Source organism: Elgaria multicarinata, chromosome 16 (assembly GCF_023053635.1).
Source record: "Elgaria multicarinata webbii isolate HBS135686 ecotype San Diego chromosome 16, rElgMul1.1.pri, whole genome shotgun sequence".
Lineage (NCBI taxonomy): Eukaryota > Metazoa > Chordata > Lepidosauria > Squamata > Anguidae > Elgaria > Elgaria multicarinata.
In genome coordinates this window covers 19,244,490-19,266,438 of record NC_086186.1, presented here as the reverse complement: position 1 = coordinate 19,266,438, position 21,949 = coordinate 19,244,490, and the positions used below count along the sequence as shown (strand labels likewise).

At 47.3% G+C, this 21,949-nt stretch overlaps 1 protein-coding gene across 1 annotated transcript in view; it reads left to right on the top strand.

The window, feature by feature from the left end:
* The first annotated feature begins 4,034 nt into the window (after positions 1-4,034).
* RHCG (Rh family C glycoprotein) overlaps positions 4,035-21,949 on the top strand; it is a 34,440-nt gene continuing 16,525 nt past the window's right edge. The window contains exons 1-3 of the mRNA XM_063142655.1: positions 4,035-4,242; positions 17,151-17,337; positions 19,637-19,787. Coding sequence (XP_062998725.1) covers positions 4,035-4,242; positions 17,151-17,337; positions 19,637-19,787 — 546 coding nt within the window. The remainder of the gene's footprint in view (positions 4,243-17,150; positions 17,338-19,636; positions 19,788-21,949) is intronic.

Genomic DNA, 21,949 nt, shown 5'->3' with positions numbered 1-21,949 from the left:
TTTCATGTACGTATCATATGATAAATGTCCGCTGCTCTGTATGCTAGACATCAGATATCCCATCTATGATAGCGGTGAGCATTTCTCATCACCTCAAGAATTGCATTTAGGACTTCCTTGGCACACACTACCACATGCTCATTCTGAGTATGCCTGGACACGTAGTGTGCCTGCATTCTCTCTCCAGGTGCTCCATAATGGTTTCAAGGTGGCAGTTCAGAACTTGATTGTATTTAATGATAAACTTCACAGTAGAAAGAAACAGCCCACAGTCATCATGTTCTAGGGTAGAACGTTCTAGGGGAGACTAGCAAATTTTGCTCTGTGAGAAGCAGAAATGAAGTTCAGAGTGACATTACTGATTAGAGAGCTAGGGTTCAGCTGCCAGGTCAGGGGATGGATCAGAGTTGAAAGCCCCATTCACGTATCAAGGTCTCTGGTCCCTTCGCTTAGCCTACTTAACAAGGCTGTTGTGAGGATAAAGTGGGATAAGCCACATTTTTGTGTGTCACTTTAAGCTCAATGGAGGAAGTGTGGAATGAAATAATAATAATAATAATAATAATAATAATAATAATAATAATAATAATAATAATAATGCCCTTTTCAGGTTAGGCATGGGGAAAAAATAGTTCTTTATTGATTGCTGCTTGGGGGGTTTTGCCTAGTGGTTAGCTGTTGCTTGCCCCTGGTGCCATCCAGACAACTTCGACTACAACTCCTACCATCCCCAGCCAGTCTGATTGATAGTCAGGGATGATGGGAGTTGTTCAAAACATCTAAATGGGCACCTTGTTGGGGAAAGTTGCCCAAGGCGAATAACAGCTTACAAGCATGCATTAATTGCACTGTTTGTGACTACAACAGGTTACTTAACAGCTAAGAAATGGAACAAGATCAAAATGCAGTACCCACTGGCAATTTGTGACATTCAGTTCCTGGAGCCAGACAATGTACATGCCATCCATCTAGGAACAGCTGCAGGCAACCTCCAGAATTAGGTAACGTTCACTACCTTTTGTTTTTCATGGGAGGAGACAGAAAAATTGGAGCGAATGGGGAGGGGGGAAAGCAAAAGGAAAGGAGAAGAAGAGCAACGGTGTAAGAAGAAAACAAAGAGACTGCAGTTGTTTCAGGCATTGGGGTCAAGTCCTGGAACCTGAGAAGTCATGGTAAACTAGGGCCCTGACTTTATGGTGCTGAGTTGGTGCCACTGTGCCACCAAACCCCACGGAATCGCTGCTGTGGGATGGCGGTGAGTTATAAAGACAGAGGGAAGCAGTGAGGGGTTTCCCGTGGCTGTTCAGCTCACTGCCTCCCCCTCCCCCAGCTTCCAGCGACCAATGGGAGGTTGCCTTCTGCTGGAAATGCCCCCCCCCTTGCAGCACCACAGTGAGGACAGACAGCAGAAGAGCTGTGCTGACGTCGCTCTGGCAGGAAAAGTCAGGGTAAGTCCCTGACTTTTCCACTGCACACCATCGATTCTTTGCCCAGCTGCAGCACTGAATGGGCGGCTGCGTCATATGACCAACACAGCGCCAACTCGGAGCCACTGTGGGGCAAAGGCAATGTTGAGACAGCCCCTAGGAGTAGGGAGCCTCTGGCCAGGGGGGTCAAATCTGGTGGGCATACTTGGGCACCTGCTGAGGGCTCACAACCCAGCAGGGTCCCCCGGACAAGATCCTCTTGAAATTGCTTCTCTGCTTCGCCATTGCAACCTGCGTGTTCACCTGCTTCTCGCTCTGACGGTGGTGATAGTGAGAAGGAGGAGAAGTAGATGCCCCTGCCTGCTTGCTTGCTCCCTGGCTCTCTGCCTGCCAAGCAAGCAAGAGGTAGCATTGATGAGAAGGAGGAGGAGGAGTTGCTGGTGACCATGGCGGTGAGAAGGTAGACTCATTGAGGGAGAGGGGCTATTGAAGAACCCTGCTTAAAGGCCCTCCAAAACCTTCAGCCAGCACTGAATCTAGCTCTCTTGGGGTTCCCAGTCTGGACCTCTGGATGTTCCCAGATAGCCCTGCCCCCTCTCCCTGGCCCTGCCTTCCCCCAAACACCCATTGTTTAGTGATTTCCTGGCTTTTGTGCAGTTTTTGCCCCATTCTAAAAAGTTGAAAGCTTTAGTTACTGGAAATAAGAGCTTTAAGGTACAATATGCTGACATTTTTTTTGGTATATTTGATCCCACCCATTCTGTCCTCTGCCAGTATGTGACGCCCAGAAGCTTCTCTGAAACGAAATTTGGCCCTGGGGCTGAAATGGGTTCTTCACCCCTGATCTAAGCATTTGCAAGGCTTTTTTCTTCCTTGCTGCTACTGCTTCTAGGATTAGAAGCTCGGATTAGAACAGGGTGGGCACACTTCAGCTTTGTGGGATTTTCTCTGGATTTCTTAAGAACCACCTGGTGGAACGACCAAAGCCTGGTGCAAAAGATGTACACTCAGAATGAAAGCATTCAGAGCCCAGGAATTTGTTCTGCTAGAGCAACCACCCCATCTGGTGCCCTCCAGCTGTGCTGGACCCCAAAATTGGCCTGCCCTGATCTTGAATGAGCAATTAAGACCTCATAGCTTTATAAAAGACCTGCCCCTGATAGAGATGAAAAGTGCTAGAACAGCTTCCATGATATGAATCAACACAAGCACCAGCATTTTTGGACTATCCTTGGGGACGTAGCTACGGAGGACATCATCACGAGGAGAGAATGCAAGTCAAGATTTACCACTACCCTCACTGGAACAACAGTGTGCTCCTAGATGTTTCTACGTGGAAATCCCATTGAGGTCAATAGTACTTCCAGCAAAAATTTGCATAGGATTCCAGAGTAAATTTTGAAGCCAAGAAGTTTTAGAAAGGGAAATTTTCAAAATGTGTCTCTCTCCCAGTTGTCACACACATACCCCGACACACACAGACTAAGGACAGGAGAACCAGGGATTTTTGAGCTCACTGAAATTCTCCAAATTTCACTTTGTAACTTGGTTCGGCTCAGTCCCGGCCTCATTTGCAACCTGTTTTTTTCTGTTTGTTTCAATGGGAGAAGTGTGCAGTGCATTTGGAATGTGAAAATTGTGCATTTCTGTGTGCGTGTTCAAAAGTGTGCACTCCCCCATTGGCTAAGTGTGAAAATGTGTGTGTGTGTGTGTGTGTGTGTGTGTTTAATGTTTGTTTTCCCAAAAATATGCATTTTTTGAATGCGATTGCAAATTCAGGAACATGTGAACATTTTGTGTTCTCCCATTTGTGTTGATATTCAGGGTTGTGAATGGGGCAGGTTTGGATGACAGGTACACGCAGACACACACTAGGAATCTTGTGGCATCTTAAAGATTATCAGACTGTGGCAGATGGCATTTTGTGGATTCAAGCCCACTTAATCAGACAGGCGAAATGTATCCTCAGTTGGCAGGCATGTATATAGGTACAAAGGGGAGGGTGTGGGGTGGCAGGGGAAAATGAAAGAGTGAGGCCAAAACGGCATGAAATGAATGAGGTACAGCTTGTGATATTTCTATGCAAATACATACCAGATAAGCACGGCGGATACTTTAGCGCGCATATTCGTAGCTGTGACCCTGTAGCTGCCCTCTGAGCAGGACAAAATAAGCAACTGTGTAATCCGGGGATACCAACCCCCTCCTGGGCTTATCAGTCCCCGCACTTGATATGCTGAGATGAAGAATGTGGAATCTCTTTGGCTATGATGCTGAAGACGGAATCTGTTCATCTGTGATGCTGAACGCGCGGAATACATTCAGCTTCTTAAAGTAGGTCTGAGGCATGCGCCCCGCCTCTCTCCCTGTAGCCAGTACAAAAGAGTGTGCAGATCAATGCACCCACGGTGACAATGCCCCTGGTTTCTCCTCTTCCCTAGTGGCTGTGATGATTGACAGGACCAGGGTCACACCCACGCCTCCCAAGATTGCATAAAATGCACAAACTTCCCCCAGCAGCCTGGACTGTCAGTTTGAACTTCCCAGCTTGCCCCACTCCAGTGTTCTGCCATCTTTGCTGAAGCAGGCAGTGGGCAAGACGGACCAATGGCAAGGACTACACTGATGGCGAGGAACACAGACATGCGTTGGCGCTTGCCACTGGTGTGCCTCCTTTGGGAGGTGGCCATGATTGTCCTTTTTGGCATCTTTGTGCGCTTCAACCCCGAAGCCGATGTGGTCGGTTGGGAGAAGGAGAAGCGTGAGAAGAACATCACGAGCGATTCGGAGAATGACTTCTATTTCCGATATCCATGTGAGTAAGAGAAATGCCTGGCAGCAATGGGAGGGTTTCATTTATGCATTTCTTTTATCCTAGTTGCATCCCATCTGCTTTCCCAGGAGCAAAGTTGGGCATATCCCTGTAATGGATATGATGGGCCAGCTTCAAGGGTGGGCATGACCAGGCTTTTGCCAAGAGTTCACAGCCCAGCAGGGGCCTGCTGACAAGAACTGCAATGGAGTTACTCCTTATCTTCACCATTGCAACCTTCCAATGAGGTAGGGTGACCACATGGAAAGGAGGACTGGGCTCCTTTATCTTTAACAGTTGTAGAGAAAAGGGAAATTCAGCAGGTGTCATTTGTATGCCTGCAGCGCCTGGTAAAATCCCCTCTTCATCAAAACAGTTAAAGCTGCAGAAGCTATACTAGAGTGACTAGATACAAAAGAGGGCAAAGCTCCTGCAGCTTTAACTGTTGTGATGAAGAGGGAATTTCACCAGGGCAGGATCTACACTACTGCTTTAAAATGGTTTATAGCAGTTTCGACAACTGTTGGGGCCCATGATACACTCCACACACAGTTTTCAAAACATTTTCAAAGTATTTTACCCTGCTATGCGTCGATCTGGCCCAGGTGCTGCATGCATACAAATGACACCTGCTGGAATGTGCTTTTCAATACAACTGTTAAAGATACAGGAGCCCTGTCCTCCTTTCCATATGCTCACCCTAAATGAGGGAAAGGGGCCATTGAGGTGTCTTGCCCTCAAAAACCTGGAGCTAGCAATGAATGAGATTTCCCACTCTTGCTATTTCCACAGAGAAATGCGTCGCCCTCCCGTGAGGTCCTAATCTGCATCGGAGCTGGGATGATTGGACCTGTGGTCCAGAAACATCCGAAGTGCCACATGTTCCCCATCCCTATTTCAACATCTGCACAGTGCTTAGAAAAACCTAGCTGCTTTATCCATGGTCCCGATGGTACAACTACCATCCCTTTTACAACTGAAGCATGTTTCCTCTTAGTCAGGCTTTTCTACTTACCTTTCCCAGGTCCAATGCAACATCAGATGAAGCAGGTGGCTGCTTGCAAAAGCTCCTGCAAATTTACCACAAACACCTTAACTAAAACGTTCATCTCCAGGTGCCAGGCCGGACAGGTTTCTTTCTCCGTATCGAGCCTCCTCTGTGCAAAACGGCATCTTCGACGTGTCTTTGCTCTCGGGAATTCAGAGCATCCTTCTGTACTTTGTGTTGTGACACTAATCTTGTTCAGAGCTTAGATCATCCGTGGGACCATCAGGGTAGGACTTTGGGGTAGATGTCCGAGGTCCTGCTCAGCAGGAGCAGCCCCCTTCCCCCAACACTGACCCGAAGCAATGCACGTTGCCATCTAAAGAGGAAGGAGCCATGTAAAACAACTTCAAGTAAGTGAAGTAGCATACAATAAAGAGGAGACTCCCATAAAACCATTATGACCAGAGTCTAAAATTGCCTAGCTCCACCACTCCAGAACTGATCTGATCTGGAGATGAAATATTTCCACTGTTTCCTGTCTCATCAACCCAGGATCTCACTTCCCAATTAACTCCTTTCTTGATCCTTTTGGGCATTCTCTGCTGCCAAAGCATGCAATGGTTGTAGGGTGACTATATGGAAAGGAGGACAGGGCTGCTGTATCTTTAACAGTTGTAGAGAAAAGGGAAATTCAGCAGGTGTCATTTGTATGCATGCAGCTCCTGGTGAAATCCCCTCTTCATCAAAACAGTTAAAGCTGCAGGAGCTATACTAGAGTGACTAGATACAAAAGAGGAGAGGGCTCCCGCAGCTTTAACTGTTGTGATGAAGAGGGAATTTCACCAGGATCTACACTACTGCTTTACAATGGTTTATAGCAGTTTTGAGAACTGTTGGGGCCCATGACACACTCCATACACAGCTTTCGAAACATTTTCAAAGTATTTTACCCTGCTATGTATACATCTGCCCCAGGTGCTGCATGCATACAAATGACCCCTGCTTGAATGTCCTTTTTCAATACAACTGTTAAAGTTACAGAAGCCCTGTGCCCCTTTTCATAAGGTCACCCTAAATGGTTGGGCAAAATACACACGTGCAGTGCTGGCTCCTGGGTTTTGGACCGACTCAGTAAGTCCACCTTCTCACTGCCTTTGTCACCAGCAACTGTTGCGCCTCATCTTCTTTCTCATCATTGCTACCACTTGGTTGCTTGACAGGCAGAGAGCCAGTGAGCAAGTAGGCAGGGGCAGCTCCTGCTCCTCCTTTTCAGCACCACCGTTGTTTGGGCCGGAGCGAGAGGCAGGTGAACAAGCAGGATGCAGTGGTGAAGAGGAGAAACAACTCCAGTGGGATCTTTATGGTGGCCCCCTGCTGCGGTGTGCCCCCTCTGCAGGGGACCAACAGTGCCCACCCTTGACCCTGATCACTAGGGGTGTGCACGGACCCCCCACTCCGCCCTGTGGGCCGATCCGAAAATTTCAGATCGGCCCGCTCTGCTCCGCGCCGCCCATACTCCGCTCCTCTTCGCTGCGGAGCTCTGGCTCCGAATCGGAGCTCCGCAGTGGAGGGGAGTGGTGCCAGGTAAGGCTGGGAGAGGAGGGTGGGTGGGGGGTTACCGGGCCCTGCTGCCGTCGCTGCCCGTGCGGCGACGGCGGCAGAGCCCGGTAAGGGACCAAGGGGGAGGGGGGCCTTACCTGCCTCCGTCCGTGGTCCGTCGGCTTCGTCAATTGAGCCCGCGGCCCAGACTTCCTGGTTGAACCGCGGGCTCAATTGATGAAGCCGACGGGCCGCGGATGGAGGCAGGTAAGGGAGAGGAGGGGGGTTACCGGGCCCTGCCGCTGTCGCCGCATGGGCGACAGCTTCAGGGCCCAGTAAACCCCACTTACCTTTCCGGCAGAGCTCCGGATTGAGGCAAAGGATCCGCCTTCACCTCGATCCTCTTCGCCACGCTCCCCCGGCCCCCCAATCCTCTTCGCCTCCGCCTTAAGGGGAGGCGAAGCACCCAGCTCCGCTTCTAATTCGCCGGTCCAATTAGAAGCGGAGCACATCCCTACTGATCACACTCTTAGAGCAGGGATTCCTAACGCAGTGCCCATGAACATCCCCAATGGCCCGCCCGGCTCTTTAGACCCTACTCCCTTTTTAAAGTGCTAGTAAAAACTGAACAGCATGAGGACACCAGGTTCTCCTTCCTGTTCCTGAATCAGCCTCGGTTCACCAGCTCAGCTGCAGGAAGAGAAAGCAAGGCAAAGGGGTAGAGAGGAGAGAAAAAGTGAGACTAGGAGGTGGGGAGAGAAACAGCCAGGTAAAAAGTTGGAGGGGGAGAAATAGCAAAGCTGGGTTGACAAAGAGACAGAACGAAGGAGGCTTGGGATGAGGAAGGGGTTGGGGGAGAGGAATATCAAGGCCAGAGGCTGGGAGTGGAGAGAGAGCAAAGGGGAAAGGTCTGGGCAGGTGGCAGAAGACTTAGGTGGGCCAGGAAGCAACTTTTTCTATTTCCCCCTCTCTTCCAGCCTCTAGCCACACTGTTTCTCTCTCCCCCCCCACTGCCTCTTGAGTAGCCAGTCCCCAAAGGCAATCAGGCCATGGGAGCCATTTTGTGGTGGTGTCCACAGCAATTTCTCAAAGATGCCCCCAGCTACAAAAGATTTTTTTTGGGGGGGCTATCTTAGAGATGCAATAGCAGGGCTCACTCAGGATATAGAGCTGATCAAATCCCTTGGATACATGCTAAGAGCACTGCTTACTAGCAAGGCACAGCCTAAAATAGCTTTCTGCTTCTTTCAACAGGACTTCCTCTTGTACAGAAAAAGAAAAGCCCATTCAGTTCTTGTGTCATTGCTTTTGTGTGCGTGCCTTTTGAAACTATGTAAAGTTTGCTTTGCTAAGCCTTCACGTTGTGGACTCAGCTGTTCAGCCATTCTTGCTAAGGTCTCCACCCTGGTATTAAAAGATAAAAGACAGTGGGGTGAGACGAGGAAATTGAGCGCTGGAAGAGCTACACCTTCATTGGCCAATGAATGTGGTCAGGTTGACTTTGCCCTTGCCGTAACGTTCTCCCTGGCTGGCAGGGGCTGCAGCCCCCACCCCAAACCCCTGTGACCTTTGGTCACCTGGCTAGTGACGGGGGCTACTGTGCATCCCTTCAGTTTGGCAGTCCCAGGGCAACTGGCTAGGGTGACCATATGGAAAGGAGGACCAAGCTCCTGCATCTTTAACAGTTACATAGAAAGGGAATTTCAGCAGGTGTCATTTGTATGCATGCATCCCCTGGTGAAATTCCCTCTTCATCACAAAAGTTAAAGTTGCAGGAGCCCTGCCCTCTTTTTGTATCTGGTCATGAGGGCAGGGCTCCTGCAGTTTTAACTGTTGTGATGAAGAGGAAACTTCATCAGGGGATGCATGCATACAATGGACACCTGCTGAAATTCCCTTTCTATGCAACTGTTAAAGATATAGGAGCCCTGTCCTTCTTTCCATAGGGTTGCCCTACTACTGGCAATTGGAGTAGAGTTTTCTCCCAGGCAGAGAAGGGGAGAAGCAAGCTATGTGAAATCTTTACAGGGTACAGGGGAACCATACTCTCTGTTAAGCTCCAAATGGATATCATCAAATTTCTGTACGGACTCCTGTTCAGCTGTCCACACATTCCCTGCGTTCACACAAGGCCTTCCTATGAACAGTAACTTGGAAGCCTGCAACACTTTGTCCAGGGAGATTAAAATGCGTTCTCACTGGTTTCTTAGTGTTCTTGCTCTTTAAATCTAATTTCTGATTGTTCAGTCTTTGCCTCTGTCCAGAGTAAACTGAATCTGGATATAGCTACTTATGACTGCACGCGGATCCTGAAATCCTGCGCTTGTCCTGTGCTGATGGGTGTTTTGCAGAGCTGTTTTGAGAAAACTTTGAATCTCGAAAGAACCATTGACTGCACAGTTAGGGGTGTGTCACCAAAGGCTTCCTGAGTTGAGAAGGCTGTGTTAGTTTCCTCCCGGGGAAGGATAGCACACCGAGTAAAGAGAGACCTTCTATTCATTAAGGTCAATTGAGGAGGATGTGTCATAGTAAGAACCTTCAGGATAGAGGCTGGCTTAAAGTAGGTCAGGATTTACTCAGTGGTGCAGCTCAGTCATTTTAGACTCTGGGCCATGGTTTTATGGGGGCTCCTTCTAGACTGCCATGTGCAGTGATGGCTGGTGGCTCTGATGTCGGTGGGATGGTGAACCCTCTCTGGGCTTCAGTCAGAACCAGTCAGCACTCTAAAGAAGCTAACCATTGGTCTTGTGTGTTATTCTGGTTGTGGAGCACACTGATAACAATTGTCATTATCTCTCAAGCAGCATTCCATGGTTTACAATGGCTTCTACATTCCTGATATGTTAAAATGTTAGCCAGCCCTAATTAAAGTAGGGTGACCCTATGAAAAGGAGGACAGGGCTCCTGTATCTTTAACAGTTGCATAGAAAAGGGAATTTCAGCAGGTGTCAGTTGTATATATGGGGAACCTGGTGAAATTCCCTCTTCATCACAACAGTTAAAGCTGCAGGTGCCCTGCCCTCTTTTAAATCTGGTCACTCTAGTATAGCTCCTGCAGCTTTAACTGTGGTAATGAAGAGGGAATTTCACCAGGTTCTCCATATATACAAATGACACCTGCTGAAATTCCCTTTTCTATGCAACTGTTAAAGATACAGGAGCCCTGTCCTCCTTTTCATATGGTCACCCTAATTATTTATTTATTTATTTATTTATTACATTTTTATACCGCCCAATAGCCGAAGCTCTATGGGCGGTTCACAAAAATTAAAACCATCATAAAACAACCAACAAGTTAAAAATACAAATACAAAATACAATGTAAAAAGCACAACCAGGATAAAACCACGCAGCACAATTGATATAAGGTTAAAATACAGAGTAAAAACAGTATAATTTAAATTTGAGTTAAAATTAAGTGTTAAAATACTGAGTGAACAGAAAGGTCTTCAGCTGGCGACGAAAGGAGTACAGTGTAGGAGCCAGGCGGACCTCTCTGGGGAGCTCATTCCACAACCGGGGTGCCACAGCGGAGAAAGCCCTCCTCCTAGGCTTTCTAAAGACAAACAAACAAATGAAACTCTGAGCTTGTCCCAGTTTGCAGTTTCAACTCACTTAAATTATAGTATTATGGGAATAAAATGGAGTTAGCTTCTGCTTCCCTGATGCCCTATCTATCTATCTATCTATCTATCTATCTATCTATCTATCTATCATAATTTCTAGGCTTTAAGCTGGGATTGAACTCAGGCCGTGGGGAGAGTTTCGGCTGCAGTAACTTACCACTCTGCACCACACGAGGCTCTTGGGGCGTATGGGAGTGGTAGTCTAAAACATCTGGGAGGGGCACCAGGTTGCCTACCTGCAGTAGGGCAATACATTTTTATTAAGACCAACTAAGAAGGTCACAAAGAATTGAGCCAGGTTTTGATTTCATCAATATTCTCAATCAGGGTGGATGTTAAGCACAAAAATGGGGTGGAGTAAGGAGATACAAGGGTTCAGCAAGATGAGAAAGCTCAGACCTGCTGATTAGCATTGTACAGGTTGCTCAGCATGAAAGCTACACATGTTCAATCAGAATCAAGTCACACTTGGGTTCAGTGATCAATGTGTATTTGTAATCCGGTTAGGGCCGGGTGTGGTTGGTGCAACAAGATCCCCACCAGCTTCCACTGGAGGCAACAGCGAAAGGGAAGTGCCTTTTATTTCCCTTTGATAATATAAATGCCAGCAATTATGCAGTTTTGACGGTCCCTAATGTTAATTGGTAAAGAGGAACAGGTTGTCCTTGTATTAGGAAAGTTGGCGATAAATATTACATGGTGCAACAGTTGTCCACTTGTATTGAAAAACAAAAAACGTAAGAAAGCCCATGCTGGATCAGACCAAAGGTCCATCTAGTCCAGCATTCTGTTCACACAGTGGACAATCAGGTTCTCACAGGAAGCTCACAAGCATTGGGTGACCATATGAAAAGGAGGACAGGGCTCCTGTATCTTTAACAGTTGCATTGAAAGGAAATTTCAGCAGGTGTTATTTGTATATATGGGGCACCTGGTGCAATTCCCTCTTCATCACACCAGTTAAAGCTGCAGGTGCCCTGCCCTCTTTTAAATCGGGGGGGATCTACACTACAGCTTTAAAGCACTTTAAAGCGCTTTATAACAGTTTTGACAACTGTTGGAGCCCAAGACACACTGCATATACAGTTTTCAAAATGTTTTCAAAGTGCTTTAAAGCGCTTTAAAAGCAATAGTGTAGATCCCCCCCTGGTCACTCTAGTATCGCTCCTGCAGCTTTAACTGTTGTGATGAAGAGGGAATTTCACCAGGTTCTCCATATATACAAATGACACCTGCTGAAATTCCCTTTTCTATGCAACTGTTAAAGATACAGGAGCCCAGTCCTCCTTTTCATATGGTCACTCAAGTATACTGCCTCTGATACTGAAGGTAGCACATGGCCATCAGGACTAGCAGCGATTGATAGCCTTCTCCTCCAGGAATTTGTCTAACACCCTTTTAAAGCCAAATAATAATAATAATAATAATAATAATAATAATAATAATAATAATAATAATAATAATAATAATAATTTGTATTTTTCCAAAAATACAACTGTTTTAAGGTACAAAGAACAGAAACATGTAAAGCACAGAATCAGAGGGTACGTTTCCCCATAGAATTCTGATCTAAATGTGTCTCTGATAATATTAAAAGATGGTATGACTCTACCTGTGCTTAGCTCTACTTGCCTTATCTGACCTGTATGCTTGGCTCTTGTGCCTGGTTACTCTCTCATGGAGGGAAATGTATGCATCGGAGTGCGTTGGCTTTGGCTAATTTGGACCGAAGCCCTAGTGGAGATGAGCTGAATCTGGACTCATTGCAAGCATTCTAGATTAGCTTGCACTACACCCAGTATATGTGGCTGGGCGGGGTGGGAGCAGAGAAGCACTTACAGCTTGGCAACTTGTGATTCTCCCAACGTTTTGGCCCACAATTCCTATGATCCCTCATTGCTTGGTAGGGCTGATGGAAGGCCAAGACATGTAGAGAGGGCCATAAGTCGCCCTGATTTACAGGTTTGGAAGAAGCTGGGCTGTGTGTCCTTCTCATCCCCCCCCCTTGTGACAGAGGGTTAGGTTCGAAGAGTGACGACTACCTTGTCTCAAATGCATGCATTCATACATTATACGAGTTAGCATAGGTATTTGTAACCTTCTTGGTTCCGCAGAATTAGGGGGGCAATTTACGCATCTCCAAACCATGAGGACTTACAATTACATAAAATGTGCTTATCCCATTTTATAGGTACAGGTGCACATTTAGCTAATGATTACTATAATTTAAATTGAAAAATAATATATCTCACTATAGTAGGGTGAGCAGGTGAGTGGGGTGCCTACTCAGTCAGCTGCCCAGGTCACCAGGGTGGGCAACTCCTCTCCCAGCTTTGTGTGTTTCTTTCATCTATAAATCAGGCTGGTGACCTCCAGAGGTGTTGGACTGCAATTCCCATCATCAATAGGCAGTCAGTGTAACTGGCACAGACTAGGGGTCTGGAAACATAGCCCTATGAAGAGAGACTGAAAAAACTGGGCATGTTTAGCCTGGAGAAGAGAAGACTGAGGGGAGACATGAGAGCACTCTTCAAATACTTGAAAGGTTGTCACACAGAGGAGGGCCAAGATCTCTTCTCGATCCTCCCAGAGTGCGGAACACGGAATGATGGGCTCAAGTTACAGGAAGCCAGATTCCGGCTGGACAAAAACTTCCTGACTTTTAGAGCAGTACGACAATGGAACCAGTTACCTAGGGAGGTTGTGGGCTCTCCCACACTAGAGGCCTTCAAGAGGCAGCTGGACAGCCATCTTTCAGGTATGCTTTGAGGTGGATTCCTGAATTTGGCAGGGGGTTGGACTCGATGGCCTTATAGCCCCCTTCCAACTCTACTATTCTATGATTCTGTGATACTGGATGGCGATAGTGGCAGTTGTAGTCCAACACGTCTGGTAGATGAAAAGGCTGAACTTGGATATCAGACCATTGTCAGGAGCTGAAGTGCTTGACCAGAACTGCCGTTACGGAGGTCCAGGCCTGTATAGGGACTTTTGTCGCTTGAACTGGGTGTCTTGCCACAATGTGGTTGCCCTGATTCATGAGCTGCCCCTGTGGGACCTCAGGAAGGGAATTAGTTTTTCTGTTACCTTCCTCAAGTTTTTCCCATCAACCACAACTTTTACAATGGCTCTGACGCTTTGTTATTAACTGAGTCCCAACCAACTATGCGTGGGAAAATTGCACAGTTCTCCTCTTGAGTTTCATAAACAAAACACCTCACTTCATTAAACACCTGTTTGAGATGAGAATCGCCTAGATCCATGAGTCCCTGAAAAACTTTGCTACCCACTCCCGCATCAAGAGAAATCCTAGATTAAGCCAGACCTGTTTAATCATTAAACCTCTTCAGATGATGTCAGTCACGTTTCAACATAATTCCTCCTTCTCCTCTGGGGACAGTCTATGTACAAATGTAATATTAGGGGTGAACCATTCCTAACCATGGTGGCTACATAACCACAGTTTAAACACTCTCACTAACCATTTGCTGTGAAAGGGTTAGTGGACTAACCATGGCTTAGTGTGTTATCTGAACAAGTCCAAAGAAGCATAAAAAGGGAAGGAGTGCAGAGGCCTTGACACTGCCCATCCACAGCTATTACCTGGACAGCAGACTGAATACACAGGCACGCAAGTTGCAGTCTGCCCCACTATGGGGAGATGTACTGTATTTCTATCTAAATTATAATCTATTTAAAGATAATAATTATTTCTAAATTTCACAAATGCGAATTTTATGAACATTGATGTGCTCTTTTTATTTTTATTGGCATTTCCTCTTTTTTGGCAATTCATAACTCTAAGCAGGCATGGGTTCATTTTGATCGGTTTCTGAGTGATTTCTGGCATGAATGGGCATTTTATCTTGCTGGTTGTACAGTTCCATTTCCTAGTAATGGGGCAGATAAGGAACTGAATGAATTAATCCTGCCTTCCGCAAGCCACACTCCTTTTCAGTGCATCAGTTTAGACTGGGGTGATATACATGTGTGTTTACTTCATTGCATGCGGGGGATTCCCAGGCCAGTGATGGAGGAAACGGTACCCCGATCTCCAGCATACTCACCTGCCTAGGGACCTCCTGGACCATTGATAATTGCCAAGTTTCATTTTACACCACTGCAGCTGATCTCTATCTTGAGAAAATGGCAAGAAGATTAGCTGGAGATTTATAACCTTGTTTTGCTATGCAGGCAGAGGTGTCCCCCTGGGGTATGGGTTGAAAAAAGGCTCTTCACTGTACACCCAGTTTAGTGCAAATGTCCAGTATATCAGTAATAGGTTTTAAGACTTTTGTTGGACGAGAAGAATATACAACGATGAAGGAGAAGGTCTTCAGGATCCAGCATTTTCTAGCCTCTTCTAGGGTTTTCTGAACAAGGGCTCTACGGTCTGGGATTTTAGGACTCTGCTAACTTTTCACATAATCCAGAACGTGCTGTCTTTCTGTTAAGAAAATGTGAGCACTTCTAATTCCTAATTCACAGGCACATAATATCTACTATTAAATAATGTAGCATATTTCAAGTACTTTACTCACATCACACCGCATACATCAAGAACATAAGAAGAGCCATGCTTGATTAAACCAACGGCCCATCTCATCCAACATTCAGTTCACACAGAAGGAAACCCCTGAGTGGGGCAGAAACACAATAGCTCCAAATACTGATTCCACGTTTCTGCAGCCGAAACTCTCCCCGTGGCCTGAGTTCGATCGCAGCGGAAGCTGGTTTCAGGCAGCCGGCTCGGGTCGACTCAGCCTTCCATCCTCCTGAGGTCAGTAAAATGAGTACCCAGTTAGCTGGGGGAAAGGTAATCATGGCCGGGGAAGGCAACGGCAAACCACCCCGCTATAAGGCCTGCCAAGAAAACATCAGTGAAAGCTGGCGTCCCTCCAAGAGTCAGTAATGACTCCGTGCTTGCACGAGAGGTCCCTTTCCTTTCCTTCCTGATCAAGACACCTTCAATGCCCCCCTCCCTCAGTGAGTCTACCTTCTCATTATTGCTCCTCATCCTCCTTGGCCAGATCTATACCTTGTGTCAAATCATTACGAATGTGGCTTTAACACTATGAAAGCGGTAATTTGGAATGTGGATTGCACCCAAGCAGTTATCAGGGCACTTCAATACTGCTACAAAGCAGTAGCGTGGATCTAGGCTTTGTCATCACTGTTCCCATTCCTTGCTTGACCAATGAAGCAGGCAGGAGCATCTACTGCTCCTTCTTTTAACCACCACGGATGTCTAGTTCAGAGTGCGAGCAGGTGAACGAATGTGTTGCAATGGTGAAGAAGCGCAACTCCAGGGGGCTCAGATCCTACCTTTTACACTGGCTCTGAATAGTAGGGCTGTGCACTGACCCCCCACCCCCCCATTTGCCTCGGAGTCCAGTTTGGAGCCCCCAAAGCAGCCCCGATTTGCCTCGGGGGTGCTTTAGGGGTTTCCCGACTTGCCTCAGTACTGAAGTTGAGGCGAGATTCGGACCCTCTGAGGTGACTCAGACTTTTCAATGTGCGACGAGGAGGCAGTGGCAGCGGTGAGGGCAGCAGGTAAGGAGGACTGAAGCGCCCTGAGGTGCCCCAAAGCGTCCGAGCCAATTGGCTTCAGCTTTGGGGTGCCTCGGGCTGAGCCAGAACTTCCTCTGAACTGAGGCGAGGCAGGCTGAATCAGCCCACCTCACCTCGGATTCGGGGCCTCGGCCCGGGGTAGTGCACAGTCCTACTGGACAGCACCCTCACTCTCATGTTCCCCAGCAGCTGTTACTGAGAGGTATACTGCCTCTGATACTAGGGACAGCATATATCCATCGGGACTAACAGCTATCAATAGCCTCCTCCTCCTCCATGAATTTCACAAATCCCCCTTTTAAAATTGATGGCCGCCAACCCATCTTGAGGAAGTGAGGTGCTATATTCCACCTCATGGATCAGAGTCAGTGTGTCCTTGAATACCAGTTACTGGTATCCTGCCCTCACTTCCTGCTTGTGGGCTTCTCAGAAATATTAGGGGCTGTGGCTCAGTGGTGGATGAGTTTGAATGCAGAAGGTCCCGGGTTCTATCCCCGGCTTCTCCAGGTAGAGCAGGAAAAAGTCCTGCCTGAGATCTTGGAGAGCTGCTGCCAGTCAGTGTTGGCAATACTGGGCTAGATGGACCAATGGTCTGACTCAAGATCATAGAATCATAGAATAGCAGAGTTGGAAGGGGCCTTCAAGGCCATCAAGTCCAACCCCCTGCTCAATGCAGGAATCCACCCTAAAGCATCACCGACAGATGCTTGTCCAGTTGCCTCTTGAAGGCCTCTAGTGTGGGAGAGCCCACAACCTCCCTCGGTAACTGATTCCATTGTCGCACTGCTCTAACAGTCAGGAAGTTTTTCCTGATGTCCAGCTGGAATCTGGCTTCCTTTAACTTGAGTCCATTATTCCGTGTCCTGCACTCTGGGAGGATCGAGAAGAGATCCTGGCCCTCCTCTGTGTGACAACCTTTCAAGTATTTGAAGATTCCTATGTTTCTATCTGTGGAAACAGGGTGTTGGACTACATGGGGCTTTGTTCTAACAAAGCAGAGCTTTACTTATGTTCTTGTTCTTAAGCCACCATGTGATGCTGCCAACATCAACTGATGGGCATTCATATGTGCATTAGACCTCAATGTGAAGTGACTTGCTTGCTAGACATGCAAATAGGTGTGAGATGAGGGTGGGTGAACATGCGTGTCTGAATCAACTTGAATGGAACTCCTTTCCTTAATGCAGCATTCCAAGATGTCCATGTGATGATTTTTGTGGGCTTTGGCTTCCTCATGACCTTTCTTCAGCGTTACGGCTTTGGAGCCGTTGGATTCAACTTCCTCCTTGCAGCCTTTGGGATCCAGTGGGCTCTCTTGATGCAAGGCTGGTTCCATACCTTTGAGCATGGGAAGATACTCATTGGAGTGGAAAGGTAAGATTGCATGGCTGGAACTTTTGGGTTTACATGGTATTTTTAATCTTTATATTACGTTTTGGTTTGCTGAAGTTTATGCAGTGCTGTATTTTATTTTGGGCGGTATAAAAATGTAATAAATAAATAAATAAAATTGAAAAACCAATTTCCTCTTTGGCCAATAAGATTACTACATGATATCTATATCTATATTTTTAAAAAAGATCAGATTTGTGGTATATGAATGTAAAAATGCACATTTGGAGGAGTGAGGTGGAATCTTTTATCTTCTTCAGAGCCAAAAATATTATTATTGTCATGGGCTGGGTCCATGGTCCCTTTAAGAGAACATCTTTGCTTCATCCCGGGGAGGGGGAGAGGGGTTTCTTTGTGTCCGAAAAGGGAGTAGCAAGTGAAATGCCAAGGCCGCACTGTGCGAGAAGCTCCTGGCATCTGATAGCGCTTCCCTGGGCTGGTACCGGGGGAGAAATAATAAGTTGCAGTTCTGCAATGTCTGGGAGCATTCCCCCCTCCCTTCGGGTGAGGTGTGGGTTGCTAAGGGGTTTCTATTGGTCAAGGTGGGTCTGGTGACATGGGGGTCCCAGAAAGAGATAAACAGCTTGGGCACCCAAGGGTCTGGCCTCTTTCCTATGGGTGTTAGGAGTCCGGTGAGTGCGTGGTGAGTAAGAGCATCCAAGCCAGGCCGGCTGGATGGTGGAAGCCCCACATGGCCACTGAGAGAAGGAGTCTAGTTCGAGTGGCATGGAGCCAAGTTGAAGTGAGCAACAAGAGGTTGAGTCGCAGTGTTAAGTGTTTGTTTTGTTTTAGATTAGGTTTGGGTACAAGTGGGTAAGGGACCTTGCCGGAGTTACAGCTAGTGGGTGGTTAGTGGGGAGTGAGTGCGAATCCAATTGTCTGAGTGTGGAAAAGGGGGAGGGGGAGGTATTAGTCCCTGCTGTCCGAAGTGTGTCATTCCTTTCTCCGTGTTTTTCTCCCAAACCTCTTACGTGTTTACCTTAATGTGTGGACCCTTAAGGAAGTGTGTTTGTGTGAAGAATAAAAGTGTTTTGGTCCCTATCTCCCATGTGGTGTTGTTTCCTTGAGAACCTAGACTTCAAAGGGTTAAAAAGCAGCAGTGAAGGGCTGTGTGTCTGGGCTGGCTGAGTCAGACCCCCCTTCTCTGGCCGCGCTGAGTTAAGCCAAGCGGTTCCATTATTATTATTATTATTATTATTATTATTATTATTATTATCATCATCATCGTCATCATCATCATTTTTATACTGCCCATTTGCCAGGGCTCTCTGGGCAGTGCACAATTAAACCATAAAATATAACAAGTATCAAATAAATTTAAAACATTAGACGTTTAAAAAGGCAATATAAAACCATTTAAAAGTCCAGGGAAAGCCTGTGTGAAAAGGTATGTTTTCAGGAGGCGTTTAAAGAATGTTACATTTTCTGTAGTGGGTGCCGCTACAGAGGAGGACTGCCATTGAGGTTCCTGATTCACAGAACTCTTAATCGGGTGAAACAAATGTTCAGAGAATTAAAAGACAGCATTTAAACTCAGAAGAATAATCTGATACAACTCCTCTTGGAACTGTATCGCTGTATCACTTCAGATGCAAGTTTGTTTAGGGGGTGTCACATGACCGAGTGCTCCTCCCCATATGTAAATTTCCCTGCATGTCAAGTGGTAGCTTATCAGAAGAAAGTTTCCCTGGTAAGCTATCTTTCCGGTGGTAGGGAACTTCCGACACAGCAGAGCATACACCCAAAGTGTCCATTCTGAAGTGGTGCAATCCCAGCATAGCTAGAGTGACCATATGGAAAGGAGGACCAGGCTCCTATATCTTTACAGTTGCATAGAAAGAATTTCAGCAGGTATCATTTGTATATATGGAGAACCTGGTGAAATTTCCTCTTCATCACAACAGTTAAAACTGCAGGAGCTATACTAGAGTTACCATTCTAAAAGAGGGCAGGGCACCTGCAGCTTTAACTGTTTTGATGAAGAGGGAATTTCCCCAGGTTCTCCATATATACAAATGACACCTGCAGAAATTCCCTTTTCAATACAACTGTTAAAGATACAGGAGCCCTGTCCTTCTTTTCATAGGGTCAGCCTAAGCATAGCTGCGCCATGTGCTTCTTCTGAACATGATGATCATCCCTTGGTGAAAGTCCCTCTGCATGTGGTGGTTCAGTTATGTCCATTTCTCCTGGAAGTTGAGGGCCTGCTGGTCTTTAAGGGGTGCGGCGTGATGGTGTGTGCGGCTTTCCTATCCCTGCCTAACTCTCCTCCTCTTCTCAGCCTGATTAATGCCGATTTCTGCGTGGGTTCTGTTTGCATTGCCTTCGGCGCCATCTTGGGCAAAGTCAGCCCTGTGCAGCTGCTCATCATGACCTTGTTCCAAGTGACCCTCTTCTCCGTGAACGAATACATCCTGGTGGACCTGCTCCATGTAAGACCATGCGAATTTGGCCTTCTCCTTGATGACCCAGGTGGCCTTTAACTTACCCCATTTCTATCCCCCCCCAAGAACAGCCCTGCGAGGTAGGAGAGGTGGAGAGAAGGTGACAGGTGCAGCCTTACCCAACTGGGCGCATGCCCAGATGTGTCAGACTACAACTCCCATGATCCCCAGCCAGATCAGAGGGGCTGCCATCCAGGACATCTAGAGGGGGGCACCAGGGTTTAGAAGGCTGGCTTAAGGGCAGTCATAAGGACATAAGCAGGGCCATGCAGGATCAGACTAAAGAGATATCTGTCTCAGCCTTCCTGGTGCCCTCCTGACATGTTAGACAACAACTCTCATCGTTCCTAGATGACATTTCATTCTTTCCATACACTGGCCAGCCAGGTGCCTTTTTAAGCCGAAAGCCGCAAAAAAGAAGGAAAGGAAAGGAACCTCTCGTGCAAGCACTGAGTCATTGCTGACTCTTGGAGGGACGCCAGCTTTTGCTGACATTTTCTTGGCAGGCCTTATAGCGGGGTGGTTTGCCGTTGCCTTTCCCGACCGTTATTACCTTTCCCCCAGCTAACTGGGTACTCATTTTACCGACCTCGGGAGGATGGAAGGCTGAGTCGACCCGAGCCGGCTGCCTGAAACCAGCTTCCGCTGGGATCGAACTCAGGCCATGGGGAGAGTTTCGACTGCAGAAACTGCTGCTTTACTGCCCCAAATAGCAAGGGGTGGGGGGAAAGCCAAGGGCAAGGGGTGGAAACAAAGATATATCTTAGAAAATATTTATTGTTTTTGCCAACGCGTTTCGGACTTTTGAAGACCTTCTGCAGGGCAATCTGAAAAGAAATAATATAGAATAATATAACATTTACAGGAGTAAGGAATTGTGAAATCCTATATGCTCATACAATATACTTCAGAAACTTTAGAATACATTGCACCAAGACATCAAGATATAAAACAATTCATTTAAAAATAGTTAAAATATATTAATAAAATTACAAAACCAAAAAGGTGTATTTTATATTACAATAGTAAACCTACTTACTCAAATAAGAGTATAATTTCAATTTTCTCTAGAGCAAAATGATCTCCTATGTGTGGTGAGTTACGGAAGAATGTCAGGTATATAAAGTCTCGATAGGGAACAGCTGTTCTTCAAAGCAATGCCGCCAAATCAAGAGATTCGTTTACCCAAAGGCAGAGACTGTGGGCGTTCCTAGACTAGGCCTTAGCGTGCCTTGAGACCCGGTTTCCCTGCTGTGCGTCCAGATGACGCACAGGGGAATCCGGGCCCAGGCCGCACTGAGGCCTCCTCTAACGCGCCATAAGCAAAGTCGCTTATGGCGCGCCTTTTTCGCAGCCTCGGCCTCAGGCCGGAGCTGCGAAACGTCTAGGAAGGTCCGTGGCTTTTTGCGGCTACTCGCTTACTTGCAAGTAGCCGCAAAAAGCCATGGACCTGGCACAGCGCTCATACGAGCGCTGTGCCCATCGGGCCGGGGGGGAGGGAAGAGAGGGGCAGGGGGAAGGATGGCAAGGCGGGATGGCAAGGGGGGAGGGCGGGTGAGAGAGAGAGCTCTGGGCGCCGCCGCCTGAACAAGCAGGCGAGCGGCGCTGCCAGGGCAAGGCCGGGGACAGGGAGGGGGGGCTTCATTTTTTAAAAAAAAATGCTTACCTGGTCCGGAGTCTTCGGGCCACACGTGGCCCCTTTAAACTAAAAAAAATAAAAATAAAAATGGCGGACGCTGCAGGGATCCCGAAGTCCCTGCGCGTCCTGCGTCAGGAAGCCGAGGCGGCGCGCGCTAACGTCAGCGCGCCGTCGCCCCGCCTCCTTGCCGGCTTATCCCGGCAGGTCTAGCAAAGCCCTGTGTTTAACCTGATTACCCACCTTGCCTCCCTTTCCAAAAGAATTCTGTCTGGGTTTTTTTCTTTATGGTTTTTGAAGCCCACAAGCAGCGCATGAGTTCAACAGCATCCTCCCACTCAAGCCAGCCTAAACTGGTGGGAGATTTGCGAAAGAAAAAGAAGTACTTCTTCTTTGCTCTCCCAACTTCTTCTGGTTGTTTGTACCATACCAGATACAGTGAGGAAAAGCAGACCATGGAGGGAACCCAGGAGGGTAGTGAAAAGGGAGCGCAGTTCTGGGACCCCCCCTTTTT